This window comes from Ochotona princeps, chromosome 2 (genome assembly GCF_030435755.1).
Source record: "Ochotona princeps isolate mOchPri1 chromosome 2, mOchPri1.hap1, whole genome shotgun sequence".
In the NCBI taxonomy this organism is placed as follows: Eukaryota; Metazoa; Chordata; class Mammalia; order Lagomorpha; family Ochotonidae; genus Ochotona; species Ochotona princeps.
In genome coordinates this window covers 79,061,191-79,079,449 of record NC_080833.1, presented here as the reverse complement: position 1 = coordinate 79,079,449, position 18,259 = coordinate 79,061,191, and the positions used below count along the sequence as shown (strand labels likewise).

Below are 18,259 nucleotides of genomic sequence, written 5' to 3'. Positions count from 1 at the left end.
GCTCCTGTGAGACAGGGGGGCGGGGGGAAGGAAGCACTGGGTAAATTCTAAAATGCTGTTCAGTATTAAATGCCTCACATCAGGTTTTAGATTCAACATTTTCTAGAGTGTGTTCACATTAGGTTCCGCTCAGGTTTTCTATCGCACCAATAAACAAGACATCAAAATTGGCACTCAGTTGTTGCCATTTTCATAGCAGAGCATTTATTTCAATCGACAACAGTTAGTCAAAAACCTGGATCCGTGGTCTGGACCTCACCGCACCTACAGGTCCTGATGTCACGGGTATACATGCATACCCATCACACGAAGGGCAAGTCTGACCCTCTGACAGGATGACCTGCAGACAACATTACGCATTTTGAAAAGCGGTTACATATACATATATACGCACATATACACACATACATACATATACATATGCCTCTATCTCAATAAAGTTCAAATTTCACTCAAACGGACACCCACATCTATATGAGAAGCGGAGGAAAACTTGACATTCGCCTGAGTTTTCCAGTCAAGCAGAACCCTACGGGGCAACAGGCTCAGCAACGCAGCCTGACGCGAAGCGTGCGTCCGGGTTACGGAGAGCAACCAAAACACCCTCAAGGCAGGCCGCTTCCCCCGCCAGCACGAAGCCGCTCACCACCCGAGACGCAGCCGGGGAAAAGACCCACGAAACGACGGCGCACGACGCGTTCCGGGCCGAGCTCGGACGCCTCGGACCCTCGGCCGGGCCTCAGCCTGGAAGCCTCAGACACAGGACGCGGAGTCAGCGCCAGCCACTCGCGACGAGTTCGAACCGCCGCGGGAACGGTTGGGGCCGCGCCTCCTCAGACGCAGCCCCGTCCGCCGCGCAGGCTTGGCGTGCAGGGACGCCCCGACGCAGGGCCTGCTGGGGATTGTGGTCGGCGAGCGTTTTCCAGCATGTTCGCCAAGCTCACAAGGGACTACGTTTCCCAAGATGACGGCCGCGAAACCCCCATTGGTGTAGAGGTAGCATTGGAACCTGGGGTGTGAGGCGGACGGAGTTCGTGCCTGGCTTGAAGGGAATCGGGACGCGGAACGGGCTGCTGTCCCTGCCCTCAGTCCTCCCCTTTTGAGGCCCGGACTTCCCTTCTCAGAAGGAGCGTCTGCCGCCCACAGGGCCGCCACCAGATTCTTAAGGGACTCCAGGTTTCTCCGCTAACCAAGAAGACCACCCCGCCCACCCCCGCCCGGGGCAGGCCGGTATCCTACACACTCGTCCAGCCCAGAATTCGCCAGGGAGGCATGGACGACAAGACTTGGCTGCCCTTCCCCGTGTTCCTTCTGGCCGCTCTGCCGCCCGTGCTGCTGCCGGGGGTGGCCGGCTTCACTCCCTCCTTAGACAGCGACTTCACCTTCACCCTTCCAGCCGGCCGGAAGGAGTGTTTCTACCAGCCCATGCCCCTGAAGGCCTCGCTGGAGATCGAGTACCAAGTAAGTGCTCAGGGTGGACCTGCTTTCTTCTTTGAGTTCACCCCGCTTTTAGAAACTTCTGCGGACAGCCCAGGTGTTGAAGAGGCAGGCGAGGGGCCGCCCGGGAAGCGGTCAGCTAGCTCTGCGCAGGCGTGCGAGGCGGGCCAGGCTCCAGCCGGGGGGGGCGGGGGAAAGGGAGGGTGGGCCAAGACCCCAAAGTTGAGCAGGTCCTGGAATTGACGACTCCGCTTTCTCCCCTTTCCTCCGGTGGGAGAGAGGCCAGAACTGATGATGTCGGTGGCGTTTGTCTCGGTTGCGCAACTGTCCGACTTTTCCAACCAGCACGCGCTCCGAGCCTGAGAATTGCCCAAGGCAGCAGGGACACACATTCTCCCTCCTTGTTGGGCAAGGCGGTGACACTTGTTCAAGTCACCCCTACCACGTGCACTCAGTTGCCTTATTAGAAATCTCCACTTCTTGCACTTCTGTTCTCTGATAGTTAGATAGGATCAGATTGTGTATTACAACTTAGTAACCTTTTTCTGTGCCGTGTGTGGTAACGCCTTGATGGTGTCATTGTTTGCTTTTCAGCATGCCTTAATTTCTGTAGTCATCCTGATATGGAATAATTCTTAGAAGGCAACAGTTCCAGATAACACTGGGGTTGGGGGCAATGTGTTAGTGTGTTTAAGTTTTCAGATTTCTTTTACAGGTTAGTTAGTTTATAATCAAATAGTTTTTCAGGTTCATGTAGATGGATTTTTCCCCCAATTCCAGATTCTCTCACAAAACAAAATAAAAGGTTGTATAGCTTTCTATCCAAAACAACTTTTATATTAGATTCTATATGAATGATAAAACATACAGTAGGTTATCTTAAGTCACACATTTAGTGAAATAATCTAGAACTCTGCATTTTTTAAGACTTTTGTTTTTAAAGATTTACATAGTTTTATTGGAAAGGCAGATCAAATTTACAGAGAGAGGGAAAAAGATCTTTCATCCGCTTGTTCACTCCCCCAATGTTTGCAACAGCCAGAGCTGAACTAATCCAAAACTAGGAGCCAGGAGCTTCTTCCAGGTCTCCCAAATGAGTGCAGGGTCCTAAGTCTTTGGGACATCTTCTGCTGCTTTCCCAGGCCATAAGCAGGGAGCTGGATGGGAATTGGAGCGGGCAGGACACTAACCTGCACCCATATGGCATGCTGGTGCTTGCAAGGTGAGGATTCAGCCATTGAGCCATTGCAATGGGCCAGGATTAATTTATGTTTAACTGATAGATTTTCAAAAAGAGGAGAGAGAAAGGTCTGCCATCTGTTGGTTCACTCTCCAAATGGCCACAATAACCAAAGCTGAGCTGATCCTAAGCCAGGAGTCAGGAGCTTCTCCCATGTGGGTGTGTGGCCCAAGGACTTGCACCGTGCTCCACTGCCCTCCCAGGCCATCAGCAGGGAGCTGGATCAGAAGTGGAGCAGCTGTGACTCAAACTGATGCCCATGTTTGATACTGGCATTGCAGGAGGACAGTTAGTTTACTACACCACTGCAACAGCCTCACAGCATTTCTTGATTTCCAGTGGAGTATGAAAATTGAACGCTCATTGAACAAATACTATGAAGTTACTTCAAAAATCCATGGAAAGATAAGATTTAGTTTGATACAAGACATTTTTTTTCCATAATGCACGATTTCATAAACGGGAACAGTAAGTTGACACAGTTCTGGAAATGCATAGTATTATAGGTGAACATGGTATAGTAGACAGTACAAGTACTAAGTTCATTTATTTTACAAAGAGACATTGTAGATGTAGCACCATTTAAATATATAGATTTATTTACTTGAAAAGCAGAGTTACAGAGGGTTCGTTCCCCAACGGATAGGTCTGGTCTGGGTTGTTCCCAGGAATCGGGAGCCTCCATCCTGGTGTCCTTCTTGGGTGACAGGGACCCAAACCCTTGTGTTTTCCAGTGCTTTCCCAGGCTCACTATTGGAACTGGATGAGAAGAGAGAAGTGTGGCTTATCCTGAGGCTTAGTCCTCCCCGGGGCAGTCTCTTGATGTTGTTGTGTAATCCAAGTCTGTGAAGTTCAGGGTGGGAATTGGAGGGATGTTAAAGAGGCCAGGAGGCTGGAACGTGGATCATGAGTCAGAACCTTGTATACCGTGCTAAGTGGCTCGCTCTGTATTTTGTCCCAGGCCATTTACTACTTTAGCATGTTTTTTTGTTTGTTTGTTGTTTTTATTGGAAAGCCAGATATACAGAGAGAAGAGACAGAGAGAAATATCTTCCATCCAATGATTCACTTCCCAAGTGAGCGCGACGGCCGGTACTATGCCGATCCAAAGCCAGGATCCAGGAGCTTCTTCTGGGTCTCCCAGGCGGGTGCAGGGTCCCAAAGCTTTGGGCCATCCTCGACTGCTTTCCCAGGCCACAAGCAGGGAGCTGGATGGGAAGTGGAGCTGCCTGGATTAGAACTGGCGCCCGTATGGGATCCCGGTGTGTTCAAGGTGAGGTCTTTAGCTGCTAGGCCACACCGCGGGCCCTACTTTAGCATGTTACTGGGTGTAGTATTGAAGCTGGAATTAAGGGAAACTCACTTTGAGGTAAGGAAAACAAGGTAGGAGTTAGTACAATAGTCTGGATAAGAAAACAGTTTGTATTAACTTAAAATAGTTCAGTATTGACCCAGATATTTGAAAGGAAACCTATTTTAAGTACTGACTTCTTTTGGCTAAGAGCTCTTAACTTTGACCTGGGTTCAAATCCGGCTATGCTATTTACAATTGTGTGACCTTGAGTAAGTTACTTCTCACTTGTGAAATGGATAATATAATAGCAAATGCCTCATAGAATTTGTTTTTTAAAAATGAGTTAATAGGGGTAAGTGCTGTTGGACTATGGTTGACATATTATAAATATTCAATTAATAATAATTTTACATATATACCTCGAGTTAAGTAATTTACTTTTTTGTTTATTTGTTTTTAAAGATTTATTAATTTGAATTGAAAAGAAAGATTTACAAAGAAAAAGGGAGACAAAAAGAATGATCTTCCACATGCTGGCTTACTCCCTAAATTGGCCACAATGGCCAGAGCTAAGCTGATCTGAAGCCAGGAGCAAGGAGATTCTGGGTCTCCCACGTGAGTGACAGAGTCCCAAGGCTTTCTGCCGCCCTCCACTACTTTTCCAGGCCTCAAGCAGAGAACTGGAAGGGAAGTGAAGCATCCAGGACACAAATCAGCACCCACATGGGATTAGTCAGTTGAGCTATTATGCTAGGCCCAGCTTAGTTTCTCTTGATACTTTTTATTCTGGTCACCCTTAAAAGGACTGTTTCTCCAAACCTAAGCAGTTGTTTTGATTAAGAAATAATTGCTTCATCTGGTGTGGTGGCCTACCGGCTAAAGTCCTCGGCTTGAACCCGCCAGGATCCCATATGGGTGCTGGTTCTAATCCCAGTCGCCCTGCTTTTCATCCAGCTCCCTCCTTGAGGAATTCTTCTACAGAAAGTTGGGGGGAAATTAGTAATATCGTCAGGATTTCTGGCTGGGTTTGTGGGGAAAAAGTTCCAGTTTCTGTGATCCACTTTGGGAAAGGATGTCTTTTTCTATGTCTTGCTAGGGGAAGCATGAGAGGTGAGAGGTAGGAGTCCAGGAGAATGAAAACTGCTTCTTCAGGCTTTACTTTGGAGTATCCTTTTTGTTTTTGTTTGGTTTTTTTTGAGCCACAATATTAGTTACAAAAATGTCATGGATTAGACAGTCCAGCATTATTCTTACTTAATAAGATATCTTGAAAATTTTTAATTATTGCTTACTTTTCAAGTTTTGGGAGAATTCTTGCAGGTTAATTGTTCAGTCCTACATTATACCAGTGCAAGGTCTTGAAAACTTTAAATGCTAAAATATATACCTTATGAAAAAAAATTACAATGATTCATTTAAAAATGTAAGTCATTATTGAGCCTTAACATTGGCCAGTACTGTCTGTCCTAGGTGCACTACAACTACAACAGTGAATGAAAATATCTTCATCAATCAAGTGTGGAAAGAGTTATTACTCACATCAGCACAAAATAAATGTAAACGTTGTAACATGAACTATGCTATGAAAGCAAGTTGCATTAGATTCTGAATATGTTTGGTAGGAAGACTTGACTTTATGTGGAAACTGAGAAACAAATTCAGAAGTGGAATGTGATCTGTAGAATTCAGCTTTCACTAAGCAGAGTGGCCAGTGGAACAGGAAAGTGAGTAAAAAGGGCAGCATATGCATAGGAGCTAAGAAGTCAGTATACTTTTGAGGGATTGAAAGACAGCAGTACAAAGAAAGAAAATTACTAAAGCAATTTTTAGCAGCCTTTTATTTTAGTTCTTACTTTGTTTAAAATTGATTTATTGGGCCTGGAACTGTGGCCTAACAGCTAAAGTCCTCGCCTTGAACGCGCTGGGATCCCATATGGGCGCCAGTTCTAATCCCAGAGGCCCTGTTTCCCATCCAGCTCCCTGCTTGTGGCCTGGGAAAGCAGTCGAAGATGGCCCAAGGCCTTGGAACTCTGCACCCGCGTGGAAGATCCCGAAGAAGCTTCTGGCTCCTGGCTTCAGATCGGCTCAGCTCAGCTCCAGCCGTTGCGCTCACTTGGGGGAGTGAATCATCAGATGGAAGATCTTCCTCTATGTCTCTCCTCCTCTCTGTATATCTGACTTCCCAATAAAAATAAATAAGTCTAAGAAAGAAATAAAATTGATTTATTTTAAAGTCAGAGATTGAGATTTCTCCATTGCTGGTTCAGGCTCCTCATGGTCCCAGCATCCAGGTTAGGCCAGGCTGCAGCCAGGAGCCAGACTCTTGTCTCTCAATGGAGTGCAGGAATCCAAATAATGGGCCCCATTCTAATGCCTTCCCAGGGGCGTTAGCAGTGAGAGGGACCAAAGGCAGCAGAGCCAGGACTCAAAGCTGCATGCTGATGAGGGATGCTATTTTTACAGTGGTGGCTTACCTCACTGATAATTCACTCTGCTGCGCTCCAGCACCTAGGTTCATAAGGCCTTGAATCTTTTAGAGATTACAGTATGTTAACTTGGTCAGATTTATGGCCAAAAAAATTTACCAGCAAGATAATTGTGCCTATTTGGTACACTTTGTGTATAGGTATAGCATGATGACAGTCTTAAAGTTGCTTAAAGAATTCTTGAAATTGTTTTCCTCAATGCATTACAACTAGAATTTGAAATCTTCTCTCATTGTAACTGTTGAAGCATCTTCTCAGTTTGTGTTGTATTTGGGGTTTATCTCTTTTTTTTCCTGCTACTTCTGCAGTTTCCAGTTTGTGTTAGGATTTTAAAATTTATTCTACCTGAATCTTGTAAGGCTTCTTTAAATATTTTAGTCAAATATTTTCAACAAGTCAGGAGAATTCTCAACAATTTTTTTAAAGATATTTTTATTTCATTAAAAAAAAACACAGATGTACAGAGAAGGAGATACAGAGAGAAAGATCTTCCATCTGCTGGTTGGTTCACTCCCCAGCGTCTGCACAGCAGAGTAGAGCCTATCCAAAGCCAGGAGCCAGGAGTTTCTTCTGGCTCTCCTGTGTGTGTGCAGGCTCCCAAGACATTGGGTCATCCCATAATACTTTCCCAGGCCATAAGCAGGAAGCTGGATAGGATGTAATGCAGCGGCCCATATGGGTGCTGGGCTTAGAGGTGGAAAATCAGCCAGTTGAACCATTGCGCCAGCCCGTTATGTTTTTCATTATTACCTTTCCCCATCTGATGCATACTTTTCTTCTACAATATTTGGGGAGTGAATGAGTGGATCTTCATCTTCCATATACTCATACACTCATTATTAGCTATATGTTATGTTCTCTTTCCTTCCAACTTTGTGAAATCTGCCAAAAAATAAATAAATCTTTAAAAAAAATGTTCAAGTGCTGTGTCTTTTATTTAAAATGTAGGTGATTTAGGACATCTTACATAACTTTTTCGAGTTTATTTCTACTTCAGTAAAAATAAAATTACCTACTTTTTAGTCTGGAATTTAAGGTTTCCATGATCTGATTCTGACTACAACACATTGAATCTTTTTTTTAAGATTTTTTTTTTTTTGAAAGGCAGATTTTACAAACCTAGAAGGAAAGAGAGAGAGAGAGAGAGATCTTCATCTTCCATACACTGATTTAATCCTCAGAGGCTGCAACAGCTGAGCTGATCCCAAGCTACAAGCCAGGAGCTTCTTTCTAGTCATGTGGGTACAAGGTCCTAAGGACCTGGGCCATGCTTTGCTACTTTCCCAGACCACTAGCCCAGAGCTGGATAAGAAGTGCAGAAGCCAGAACATGAACCATTACCCAAGTGAAATGGGAACATTAGCCTGCTCTACCACTGTGTTGGTCCTGCAGTTGAACTTCTGTGTTTCTGTCTACTCTATAGGACTTCCTAATAAAGGCACTGTTTTTGGAAGTTTTTAGTAATATCCATAAGGTGGCACTTCTCACTGCTCTGGCTAAGATGAAATATAATATCCTAAATTTAGGTGGTTGTGAAAAGAATGGATAGGGAAAGGATGGGTTCCAAAAGTGAATGGAATTGAACAGAATGATCTTTCAACTCCTTTCTAGTCCTAACATGCTTGAATGTATTGGCTTTCTTACCTACTCTAGATTTCAAGGAAAAAATATTCTATCATATTGTCTACTTTATGTATTTTTTTTATTTTTCCAATTTGTAATATGGTTTCCTCTTATGTGCTCTTCTACAGGTTTTAGATGGAGCAGGATTAGATATTGATTTTCATCTTGCCTCTCCAGAAGGCAAAACCTTAGTTTTTGAACAACGAAAATCAGATGGAGTTCATACGTAAGTAATCTCTTAGTTGACTTTATTGACTAAATAACAGCAGTAAGCTGTTTGCAGGGTAGGAAAATTTAGCACATCTATAGTACGTATCAGTATTGATGATGCCGTATAAGCAGTTCTTGATAACAAGCCATCTTATAGGTTTAAATATCTTTAGTTGACCATTTTCTTCCGCTTTTTTTACCACTTTGGTTAAGTATGTATAGATAATTATTCCCAGGTATTTCATTCTATTAATTTAAGCTTCCCTTTCTGACTAACTCAGGCTTTCCATTTTAAATAAAAGTATGTGTCTTAAATTCTCTTGAACTATATCTTATGTCATTTTTTTCTGGTTTTCTTTCTTTTTAATTTTTTTAAAGAGGCAGAGAGGGGGCAAAAAACAGTCTGTCTATCCTCTGGCCTGCTTCCCAAACGCTGGCACTGACCAGGAACTTAATCTAGATATCCCATAGCTATGGTAGGGACCCCATTACTTGAGCCATCACCTGCTGCCTCATTAAATCATTGGGAGACCAAAAAAAAATGAGTTTGTTATAGCTTCATTGATATGCCATGCTGGGAATCAAAGCACTTTTTATTTATTACTGTTTTTTTTATGACCAAGTCCTATAAAGTACATAAAGATTTATTTTTATTGGAAAAACGTATACAGAGAGGAGAGACAGAGGAAGATCTTCTGTCCACTGATTTACTCCCCAAGTGGCCGCAATGGCCAGAGCTGAGCCAATCCAAAGCCAGGAGCCCGAAGCCTCTTCTGGGTCTCCCACGTGGGTGAGGGTCCCAAGGCTTTGGGCTGTCTTCAATTGCTTTCCCAGGCCACAAGCAGGGAGCTGGATGGGAAATGAGGCTGCCAGGATTAGAACCGGTGCCCATATGATATCCCGGCGCGTGCAAGGCGAGGACTTTAGCCACTAGGTTACCATGCCAGGCCCCCATAGTACTGTTTTACAGCTGCAGAAACAGAGGCACAGAACAGTTAAATAAGTTTCTAAAATTTACATAGTTCCTGTACAGCAGAGCCAGTAATAGTAGTTGGTAATCCAGCTCCTCTTTTTGAGAAAGAAAGATAGCAAGCTCCTATCTGCTACTTCACTCACCAAATTCCTGCAGTGGCCAGGACTAGAGTGAGGTCAGAGCTGGCAGCCAGGAACATAATCTGGGTTTCCCACATGGATGTCAGGAGTCCAGTTTCATGAGCCATCACTGCTGCCATCCAGGATCTGCATTCCCAAGACGTGGAGCCAGGAATCAGTTCAAACAGTTCTGTAGTCCTAAGTGCTCCACAGGTGTCCGGACTGCCGGGCAGAAAGCTCAGTCCCACAGCATGCACTTAAACACTAGACTGCATGTACACATCCACTGCCTCAAAGGTAGGCAACATGCTTAGCATTAGCGGAACTTTTTAAAGGTATCTGAAATCTCAGTTGTGATTATTTTTTTTTCTTTGCTAAAAAAATTGGTTTATTGATGTAAATGGCAAAGTTAGAGGGAGCTTCCTTCTGAGATACACTCTCCAAATGGCTGTAACAGACAGGACTTCCCAGGCCCAAAGTATAAATCTGAAACTGCATTCCGGTCTCCCACTTTGCAGGGACCCAAGCACTGGGGCCATCTTCTGCTTTCAGACACAGTAACAGGAAGCTGGGTTGGAAGGAAAATATCCAAAACTCAAACAGGTGCCTGTAGGGATGCTGATGTTGCCAGCGGTAGGCTTAACCTAATGCAACAAGTGCTGGCCTTTCTTTCTTAAATGCGTCTTTGGGGCCTGGTGTGGTAACCTAGTGGCTAAAGTCCTCGCTTTGCACGTACCAGGATCCCGTCTGGGTGCCGGTTCTAATCCTGGCTATCCCACTTCCCTTCCAGCTCCCTGTTTGTAGCCTGGGAAAGCAATTGAAGATGGCCCAAAGCCTTGGGACCCTGCACCCACGTGGGAGACCCAGAAGAGGTTCCTGGCTGCTGGCTTCGGATCAGCTCAGCTGTGGCTGTTGTGGTCACTTGGGGAATGAATCAATGGATGAAAGATGTTCCTGTTTCTCCTCCTCTTATATAATTGACCTTGCGGTAAAAACAAATCTTTTTAAAAAAAGTATCTGAGCCTAGCGAGGTGGTGTAGCAGCTGAGGTCCTTGCCTTGAATGCACCAGGATCCCATATGGGTGCCGGTTCTAATCGCAGCAGCCCTGCTTCCCATCAGGCTACCTGCTTGTGGCCTGGGAAAGCAGTAGAGGAATGCCCAAAGCCTTGTTACCTGTCTGGGTGACCTGGAGGAAGTTCCTAGCTCCTGGCTTCAGATCGGCACAACTCTTGCTGTGGCAGTCACTTGGGGGATAAATCACTGAATGGAGGATCTTCCTCTCTGTCTCTCCTCTCTGTTTATCTGACTGCAATAAAAATAAATAAATTTTTTTTTAAAAAATGTAAATTTAAAACAGATGTAATCATTGTCATTCTAGTAGTCAGGGTTTGTCGTTCTAGTAGTCAGGGTTAATAAAAACTATTCCAGACAACTTAATATGTGTTTATCCACTACTGCCTAGAAAAAGGAGTTTTATATCTATGTTTGTGTATATATTTATTTATTTTATATATATATATATTATATATATTTTGGATAACTGAATTAACATTACCCTAGCTCACACCAGAACTTTCATGTATGGATTATTTATGATAACTGTTCAATATGAAAAGAAAATGTATCTACTTTATTTTGGATAATATGTCATTTGTAGTAATAACATTCCTTTTACTAACATCAGTCAACAGAGATCTGGAAACAGATAAATATAGACATGAGTATATTAAGGCATCATTGTTTATTAAACATGCAAATGCTTCTCTTAATTCTTACTCATTTATACTTTCTAATTTCCCCACTTGCAGATTTTGTAAACACTTTTCCTAGTCATCCTGACATGAAATCAAGCACAGTGGATTACCCTGAATTCCTTCTCTCACAGTAGTCTGTTGTACCATTGTTTTTTGTTTGTATTTTGAGTTGTTTTGTTTTTTTGTACCATCGTTTTTATTTTTAAGATTTATTTATTTATTGGAAAGGCAGATATACAGAGAGGAGGAGAGACAGAGAGGAAGATATTCCGTCCGATGATTCACTCCCCAAGTGAGTGCAACACCTGGTGCTGCGCCAACCCGAAGCTAGGAGCCAGGAACTTCTTTCCGGATCTCCCACGTGGTTGCAGGGTCCCAAGGCTTTGGTCTGTCCTTGATTGCTTTCCCAGGCCACAAGCAGGGAGCTGGAAGGGAAGTGGAGCTGCCGGGATTAGAACCTGCACCCAGATGGGGTCCCAGCGCATTCAAGGCAAGGACCTTAGCCATTATGCTATCGCCCCAGGCCCTGTACCATTGTTCTTAAGCACCCCACTTGGTTTTTGGGTTTTTTTTGTTTTTTTTTTTTTTTTTGCATTTCCTGAGCTCATCCTACCATAGAATACCTAGAACAACCCAGTAAGAAAAAAATGAATTTAGTCTACGGCCATACCACCTTGAACGCACCTGATCTCGTCTGATCTTGCAAGCTAAGCAGGGTCAGGCCTGGTTTAGTACTTGGATGGGAGAAAAAATGAATTTAGAGTATCCGTTCTTTGTCATGTAAGATTGAGATTTGCAATCTTTAGCGTCATAAGAACTTTTTCTGCTTTCTGAGTAATTTCACCCCCACTGGAATTCATAGTGCAACTGAATTTTTTCTTTCGAAACAGTCATGTGTATTGTTGACAAAGTGATTTTAATAGTGAATACATTAATCAGAATGGAAAATTTTCCTTAGGAAATGCCCCACATCTGGGTTCTGTTACTCAAGGTTCATGTCATTTCATTGTATTTTGGCATTTTTCCTTTCAAAATTGTTCCGCACTGTATTTATCAGTATTTGTTAAGTCTCCTTCCAAAGGTTTGTCATAATTGTGGAGGATGCAAAGAATATAAACAAATTCTGAACAGTACTGTAGAAAAGTCAGAAAACAAGAAAACTAAGCTTTATCAACACTATAATAGCTCTGCGATCATGGGCAGGGTCCTCAGCCCTGGAGTACATGTACACACATGACACTTCAAACATGTTACGGCTCTTCCCTGGTTTCTTGAACCTCTTTTACCACGTGCATATAATCACTCAATAGACACCTGCTTAGAAAGGTGGAAGTTTGTCCTCCCTTCTAAGTCATTTAGCTGCAATAAGTACTCAGTACCCTTTGATACAGGACATTTGCCCCTAAGCAGACAGGCTTCCAAAATGGATCCAAGTTTCACTTTCACTGGGGATCTTTAAATGAAAAGTATATAGCTTGTGTTCTCGCTACATCAAGCATGATTGTAAATTTCTTTATGTCAACCAAAGGAAAGTACAGATGGAACTTTTTAAAAATTTTTTATATATTTTTAAAAATAATTCTTTTTTATTTGAAAGATTTTAGGAGACAGAGAAACAGAGATCTTCAATCCCCTGGTTCACTCCCAAAATGGGGACAATGGCCAGAGCTGAGCTGATCTCAGACTAGGAGCCATGAACTTTTCCCCAGCTTCCCACATGGGTACAGAGGCCCAAAGCCTTGGGCCAGCTTTTCCAGGCCGTAAGCAGAGAGCTGGATCAGAAAGTGGTACACAAACTGGTGCCCATATGGGTGCTTGCAGGCAGAAGATTAGCTTGTTATGCCACTGCACTAGCCCCTAGACAGAACACAAAGTAATTCAAGTTAATGTTCACTTTAATAAAGATGATGAAATTCAGGATACTTGAGGCTGTAACAGAACATATACTGGACTTGATGGGATAAGAATAATGACCTAGGGCAGCTCTGTCTACAAACCACCCACTCCTTAGATTTCCCCAATTCAAGCTAAAGTCACCTTTAGGAAGCTGAATTAGAATTGGGTGGTAACAGCCCAGCAGTGTGGCCTAGCAGCTAAATTCCTTGCCTTGAATGCCTCGGGATCCCATATGGGCACCGGTTTTTATCCCGGCAGCTCCACTTCCCTTCCAGCTCCCTGCTTGTGGTCTGGGAAAGCAGTCAAGGACGGCCCAAAGCCTTGGGACCCTGCAGCCACGTGGGAGGCCTGGAGGAAGTTCCTGGCTCCTGGCTCCGAATCGGCACAGCACCAGGCGTTGCGCTCACTTGGGGAGTGAATCATTGGATGGAAGATCTTCCTCTCTATCTCTCCTTCTCTCTGTATATCTGACTTTGTAATAAAAATAAAATAAATCTTAAAAAAAAAGAATTAGGTGGTATTAGGAAACTTTGTTAGACATATGTAAACATTAATTGGAAATATCATTATGGAAAACTCACTTTGTAACCAGATTGAGTTAATATATAACTAGGGTATACTGAATTTTTACAAAAGGCCCTTTGTCATTGACAATTGCTGTGACTAACTGGAAGACCCCATAAGCATCTGAGTAAGGAGTTCTGGCAGGAAATTTCTACAAACTCAGTGGCCTTATCAGCATTTGAATTGGTTTTTGACTAGTTTTTTGTTTTCAAGATTTCCTTACTTTGAAAGAGTTAGAGAGGGGGAGAGACACAAAGAGATCTTCCATACACTGGTTCACTGCCCAGATGGCCAGAATAGCCAGTACTGGGCCTACCTGCAAGTAGCAGCTCTATCCAAATTTGCCACATGGGGGACAGGAGCCCACACACTCGGGCCATCTGCTTTCCCAAGCCATTAGCAGGGAGCTGGATCAGAAATGAACAGTTAAGACACCAAATAGAGACCCTATGAGATGCTGGCATCACAGGTGGCAGCTTTCCCTACTATGCCACAATGCCAGCCCCAACTGTTTTCTTAGTTACTGATAGTTTCTTGTAAATAACTAAATAATAACAATTTTGCCATTCACACACAAAAGGTGTTTGTTTCCCTGTTTGGGACCAATTCTAGTAAATGCCCATGAACATGTGAAATGTTTTGTTTAATAAAATTTCTCATTAAAGAATTATTAGGAAACAATTTTTTATATTCTGCCTAATTTAGTTGTCTTGAAATGTGACGGTAATGAAGCCAAGATTCAGTGTGTGTGTGAATGGCATTTATGAGCAAAGGTAATGCCCCTGAGAGTAAGGCTGTGATCGTGGAATACAGACCACACCTCTGGCTTTGGTAAACTGACAAGGATGCACTCACATCACTGGGCTGTCTGCACTTAGGACAGTCCATCACTATTTTTGAAAAGAAAAACAAAGAAAAAAATTAATCCTAATTGCAGGATTAGTTGTTCGTATTTGCAAATAAGTAGAACTCACAATAAAATTACATATATGAATACATATTTACAAATATCTGCATCATAAATGATGCATCTATGTAAATTCTGTTTTTCCAAAAATTAGTTTATCCAGTACATGTCAAGCACATCAACACCACAAATGCTGTAGTGTATTAATTGTAGGTTGCTTTTTTTTCTAAAACATTATAGACTGTCAATACTAACAAATCTGTTGGTCAGTTTTCCAATTATTACAAACCGGGTTGTTTCTTTTTTATCTTTAGTTATTTTGTATTTGATCTAAAATAGAAGTTGAGAAAACCAAATAAACTTTTTTTAATGCAGTGTGGAGACGGAAGATGGTGACTACATGTTCTGCTTTGACAATACATTTAGCACTATTTCTGAGAAGGTGATTTTCTTTGAATTAATCCTTGATAATATGGGAGAACAGGCACAAGAACAAGAAGACTGGAAGAAATATATTACAGGCACAGATATGCTAGATATGAAACTGGAAGATATTCTGGTCAGTATATTTTTTAATACAAAAGTTACAATTAGCATCCAGTATTCTTGCTATGTGATAAATAATTTATCTGCATTATGCAGGAAAATCTGTTGCTTCTTATTCTGTCATACATTCTGTGACATTATTTCAGATCTCATTTTAATCTCATGTTAATGTATGTTCAAATTACCTCACCAGGATCCTATTATAAAAAGCTGTGAAATTAGAATGCATCTTGGTAAGCTTATCAGTGTAATGCTTATACACACATCTAATGAGACAGAAATACTGTATGTTTTGCTAAATCCTAAATTGATCAGACATACACGGTCAAAATATAAGCACACTGCAGATTACATAATCTACAGCTTAAGGTTATCATCAGTTTGGCTTCTTAAAACCTGCTCATTTTCTTTTGGTTGTGAAGGCCATGAAAGTACATTATGTACACAATATATCATTCAAATGTTTTTAGTTTCTACTTTCAAGTAATATTGGTATCTACACCTTAACTGAATTTTACATCCCCTCCCCCTCTATCTTTAAACTGTGTTTGAATTAAAAAAACAAAATACAACAAAAAAACTACCATGAAGAACATTTTCAAAATCCTAAAATTTTGAGCAATCTTTTTACAGTAAAATATTTTATTTCCAGGAATCCATTAACAACATCAAGTCCAGACTAAGCAAAAGTGGCCACATCCAGACGCTGCTCAGAGCATTTGAAGCTCGCGATCGAAACATACAGGAAAGCAACTTTGATCGAGTCAATTTCTGGTCTGTTGTTAATTTAGTGGTGATGGTGGTTGTGTCAGCCATTCAAGTTTATATGCTGAAGAGTCTGTTTGATGATAAGAGGAAAAGTAGAACTTAAAACTGCAAGCAGGAGTACAGAGCATTGGAAAAAAAGAGGATGGAACAATGTAATAAACTGTTAATCAAGACCCATTATCGTGCAGAATGCTTTCAGGCATTATCATTCAGTGTGAAACAAGTATACTTTTAATGTGAAAGGGAAATCTACTTTCTGCGTGGGTAATCATACCCATCTAGTTGTACTTAAGTATACAAGGGGAATATTTTATCAAACATAATTGAATGAAGCCATAGGAATAACTGAAAATATTTCTAATGCTATGTGTCTGTTAAATAACTGGACACCAGGCTTATCCAATCCCAAACAATCTGCTTTTCAGAAGTTCTCTTGGGGCAGAGATTAGTGTGGCAGTGAATAGATACCTCCTTGGATGCCTTCATCCCTTTAGGGTGTCCTTGCATTCTAGTCCCAGCTCTGCTCCCTGCTGACAGTCTGACAGCTTGGAATGGTTCTGGTTGTTGGGTCATTGCCACTTAAGTGGAAGACCCAGATTGAGTATATGACCCCTGGCCGTAGCCTGACCTAGCCTCGGCTGTTGTGGACATTCAGTAAGTGAACCAGCAGGTGGGCGGTTGGTCTCTGTCACTCTGTCCTCCAAATTAGTTATATATCTTTGCAATATATAGTCTCAGTCATCTGAGAATTACCTAATTATGGATTAAATATATCAGTTTTCCTGTTTACATCTTTCCTATATATAAAAACATTTTGAGATTTTTTTCAAACCAGATGCTCATCTATTTCAATGTAAAATGTTAATAGAAAATATATTTAGCCCACATTTCCTGAAACTGACATCTTGGTATTTTTTTTTAAAAAATGTAGTCAGACTTCAATAAAACCATGTCACAACTTTGCTTTGAAGTAAATAAATGATCAGACCCGAAAATAAAATGAAATAAAACTATTTAACAACATCTAGAATCTGACAGAGATCACAGGAGGCTAATTTCTTATATCAACTGGAAGAAGCTGTGGGTTTAGCTTTCTACAGTTACTATTTTGAATATTTTCCAAGTATTGTGGTACTTTTTATAAATGTAAGACCTACTGAAAGGTTTAGCACTGGGTGTGCATACGTATTACAGTTTTTATTATAAATGTCAAAGTGGCCTTTATAATCATTTTACATAATAGTCCCAAGTTACAAGCACCCAATACATGAGTAACCTATATATACTAGTCTGCCATGTAAGTTTTTTGCAGTCTATAGAGCCTTACTCATTTTTCATTGTGAATGAAACAATTTTCAAGATAGAACATTTCTCATATTGTTTGTAACAAATGTACTGGCAGAAACAATCCATGTACACTTTGTATGTAGAGCCCATCTGTACTGTGAGAGAGAAACTGGCATATCATTTACAGTCTACACTCAAGAGTGGTACAGTAAGAAATGTTTCCCTCTGGCCCTAGGCAGAAGAGCTTAGATTTGGATACTCGGAGACCTTTTTTAGAATGATGTAAACTCCATAATCAATTCCTTAAATAAGAAAGTTTCAAATGTCTAATGGTGAAAACCCTGTAACATACCCAGAACAAGGGACAGTAAAAACCCTGTCTGTAAAGAGCCCTCCCCTTTCCCTGTCGGTTCAGTTCATAATAAGCATACTTCTAGTACCCTAATAAAGTAGTTATAAACTGAGATTTCCTATAAAACTGTGATTAAGGATTCTACCTCTTATGTATGGCTGTTTACTACTCTGATTTCTTTCCTAATACTGAATTTGTTACCTAATCGCTCACATGGGTCTGTGCCACCGATTATAAGCAAGCCTGTGGTTCAATAACTTATTACTCTATTTTAAAAAAAATGACTATTTGGAAAACAAATTTCAGAATATTGCCAATTTTATTTTTATAGCTATAAAATAGGATACTTAAGCATGTTACTTTTTAAGAAAAATAAATTTGTAAACAGAACAAGTCTTTTTCTGCTTTATGTGGTTTTTTTAAAATGCCATATCAAGATTAAATTTTTACTAAGTGAATGATCTGACACTTCACATTTAGTTTTGTCTTTGGTTTTTTATCATATTAAGTTTTAAAAGACTGAATAATTTAAAGCCTAGACTTAGCTTTGGCTTGAAGTTTTGCCATTAATTATATACCATTTTGTCATGTGAATATTAAGACACAGAAGATAAACGAGTATTTGGAAACACTTGAGTCTACAGCCATACCACCCTGAATGTGCCCTATGTCGTCTGATCTCAGAAACACTGAAATAAATTGCAAATTGAGGCATTTTAATTATATCCTTACACCTATTTTGTATCTAAAATATTAAGGGAAATGAATTCCACATGTAAAATTTTCATTGTAATGTTTTTCA

The 18,259-nt window shown here is 41.3% G+C and overlaps 1 protein-coding gene across 1 annotated transcript; it reads left to right on the top strand.

Annotated features, from left to right (window-relative positions):
* Window positions 1-1,231: 1,231 nt before the first annotated feature.
* TMED5 (transmembrane p24 trafficking protein 5) lies at window positions 1,232-16,457 on the top strand. Its single transcript, XM_004582044.3, has 4 exons — window positions 1,232-1,461; window positions 8,209-8,306; window positions 14,880-15,063; window positions 15,703-16,457. Exons 1-4 carry the CDS (start codon window positions 1,273-1,275, stop codon window positions 15,919-15,921), a joined length of 690 nt encoding a protein of 229 aa, XP_004582101.1. The 5' UTR covers window positions 1,232-1,272; the 3' UTR covers window positions 15,922-16,457.
* Window positions 16,458-18,259: the final 1,802 nt, after the last annotated feature.

Bases quoted from the DNA above. Each gene is read 5' to 3' on its own strand.
- TMED5 (XM_004582044.3), top strand. From the start codon at position 1,273: ATGGACGACAAGACTTGGCTGCCCTTCCCCGTGTTCCTTCTGGCCGCT. The intron at 1,462-8,208 runs GTAAGTGCTCAG...GCTCTTCTACAG, and splicing joins CGCTGGAGATCGAGTACCAA to GTTTTAGATGGAGCAGGATT. The intron at 8,307-14,879 runs GTAAGTAATCTC...TTTTTAATGCAG, and splicing joins AAATCAGATGGAGTTCATAC to TGTGGAGACGGAAGATGGTG.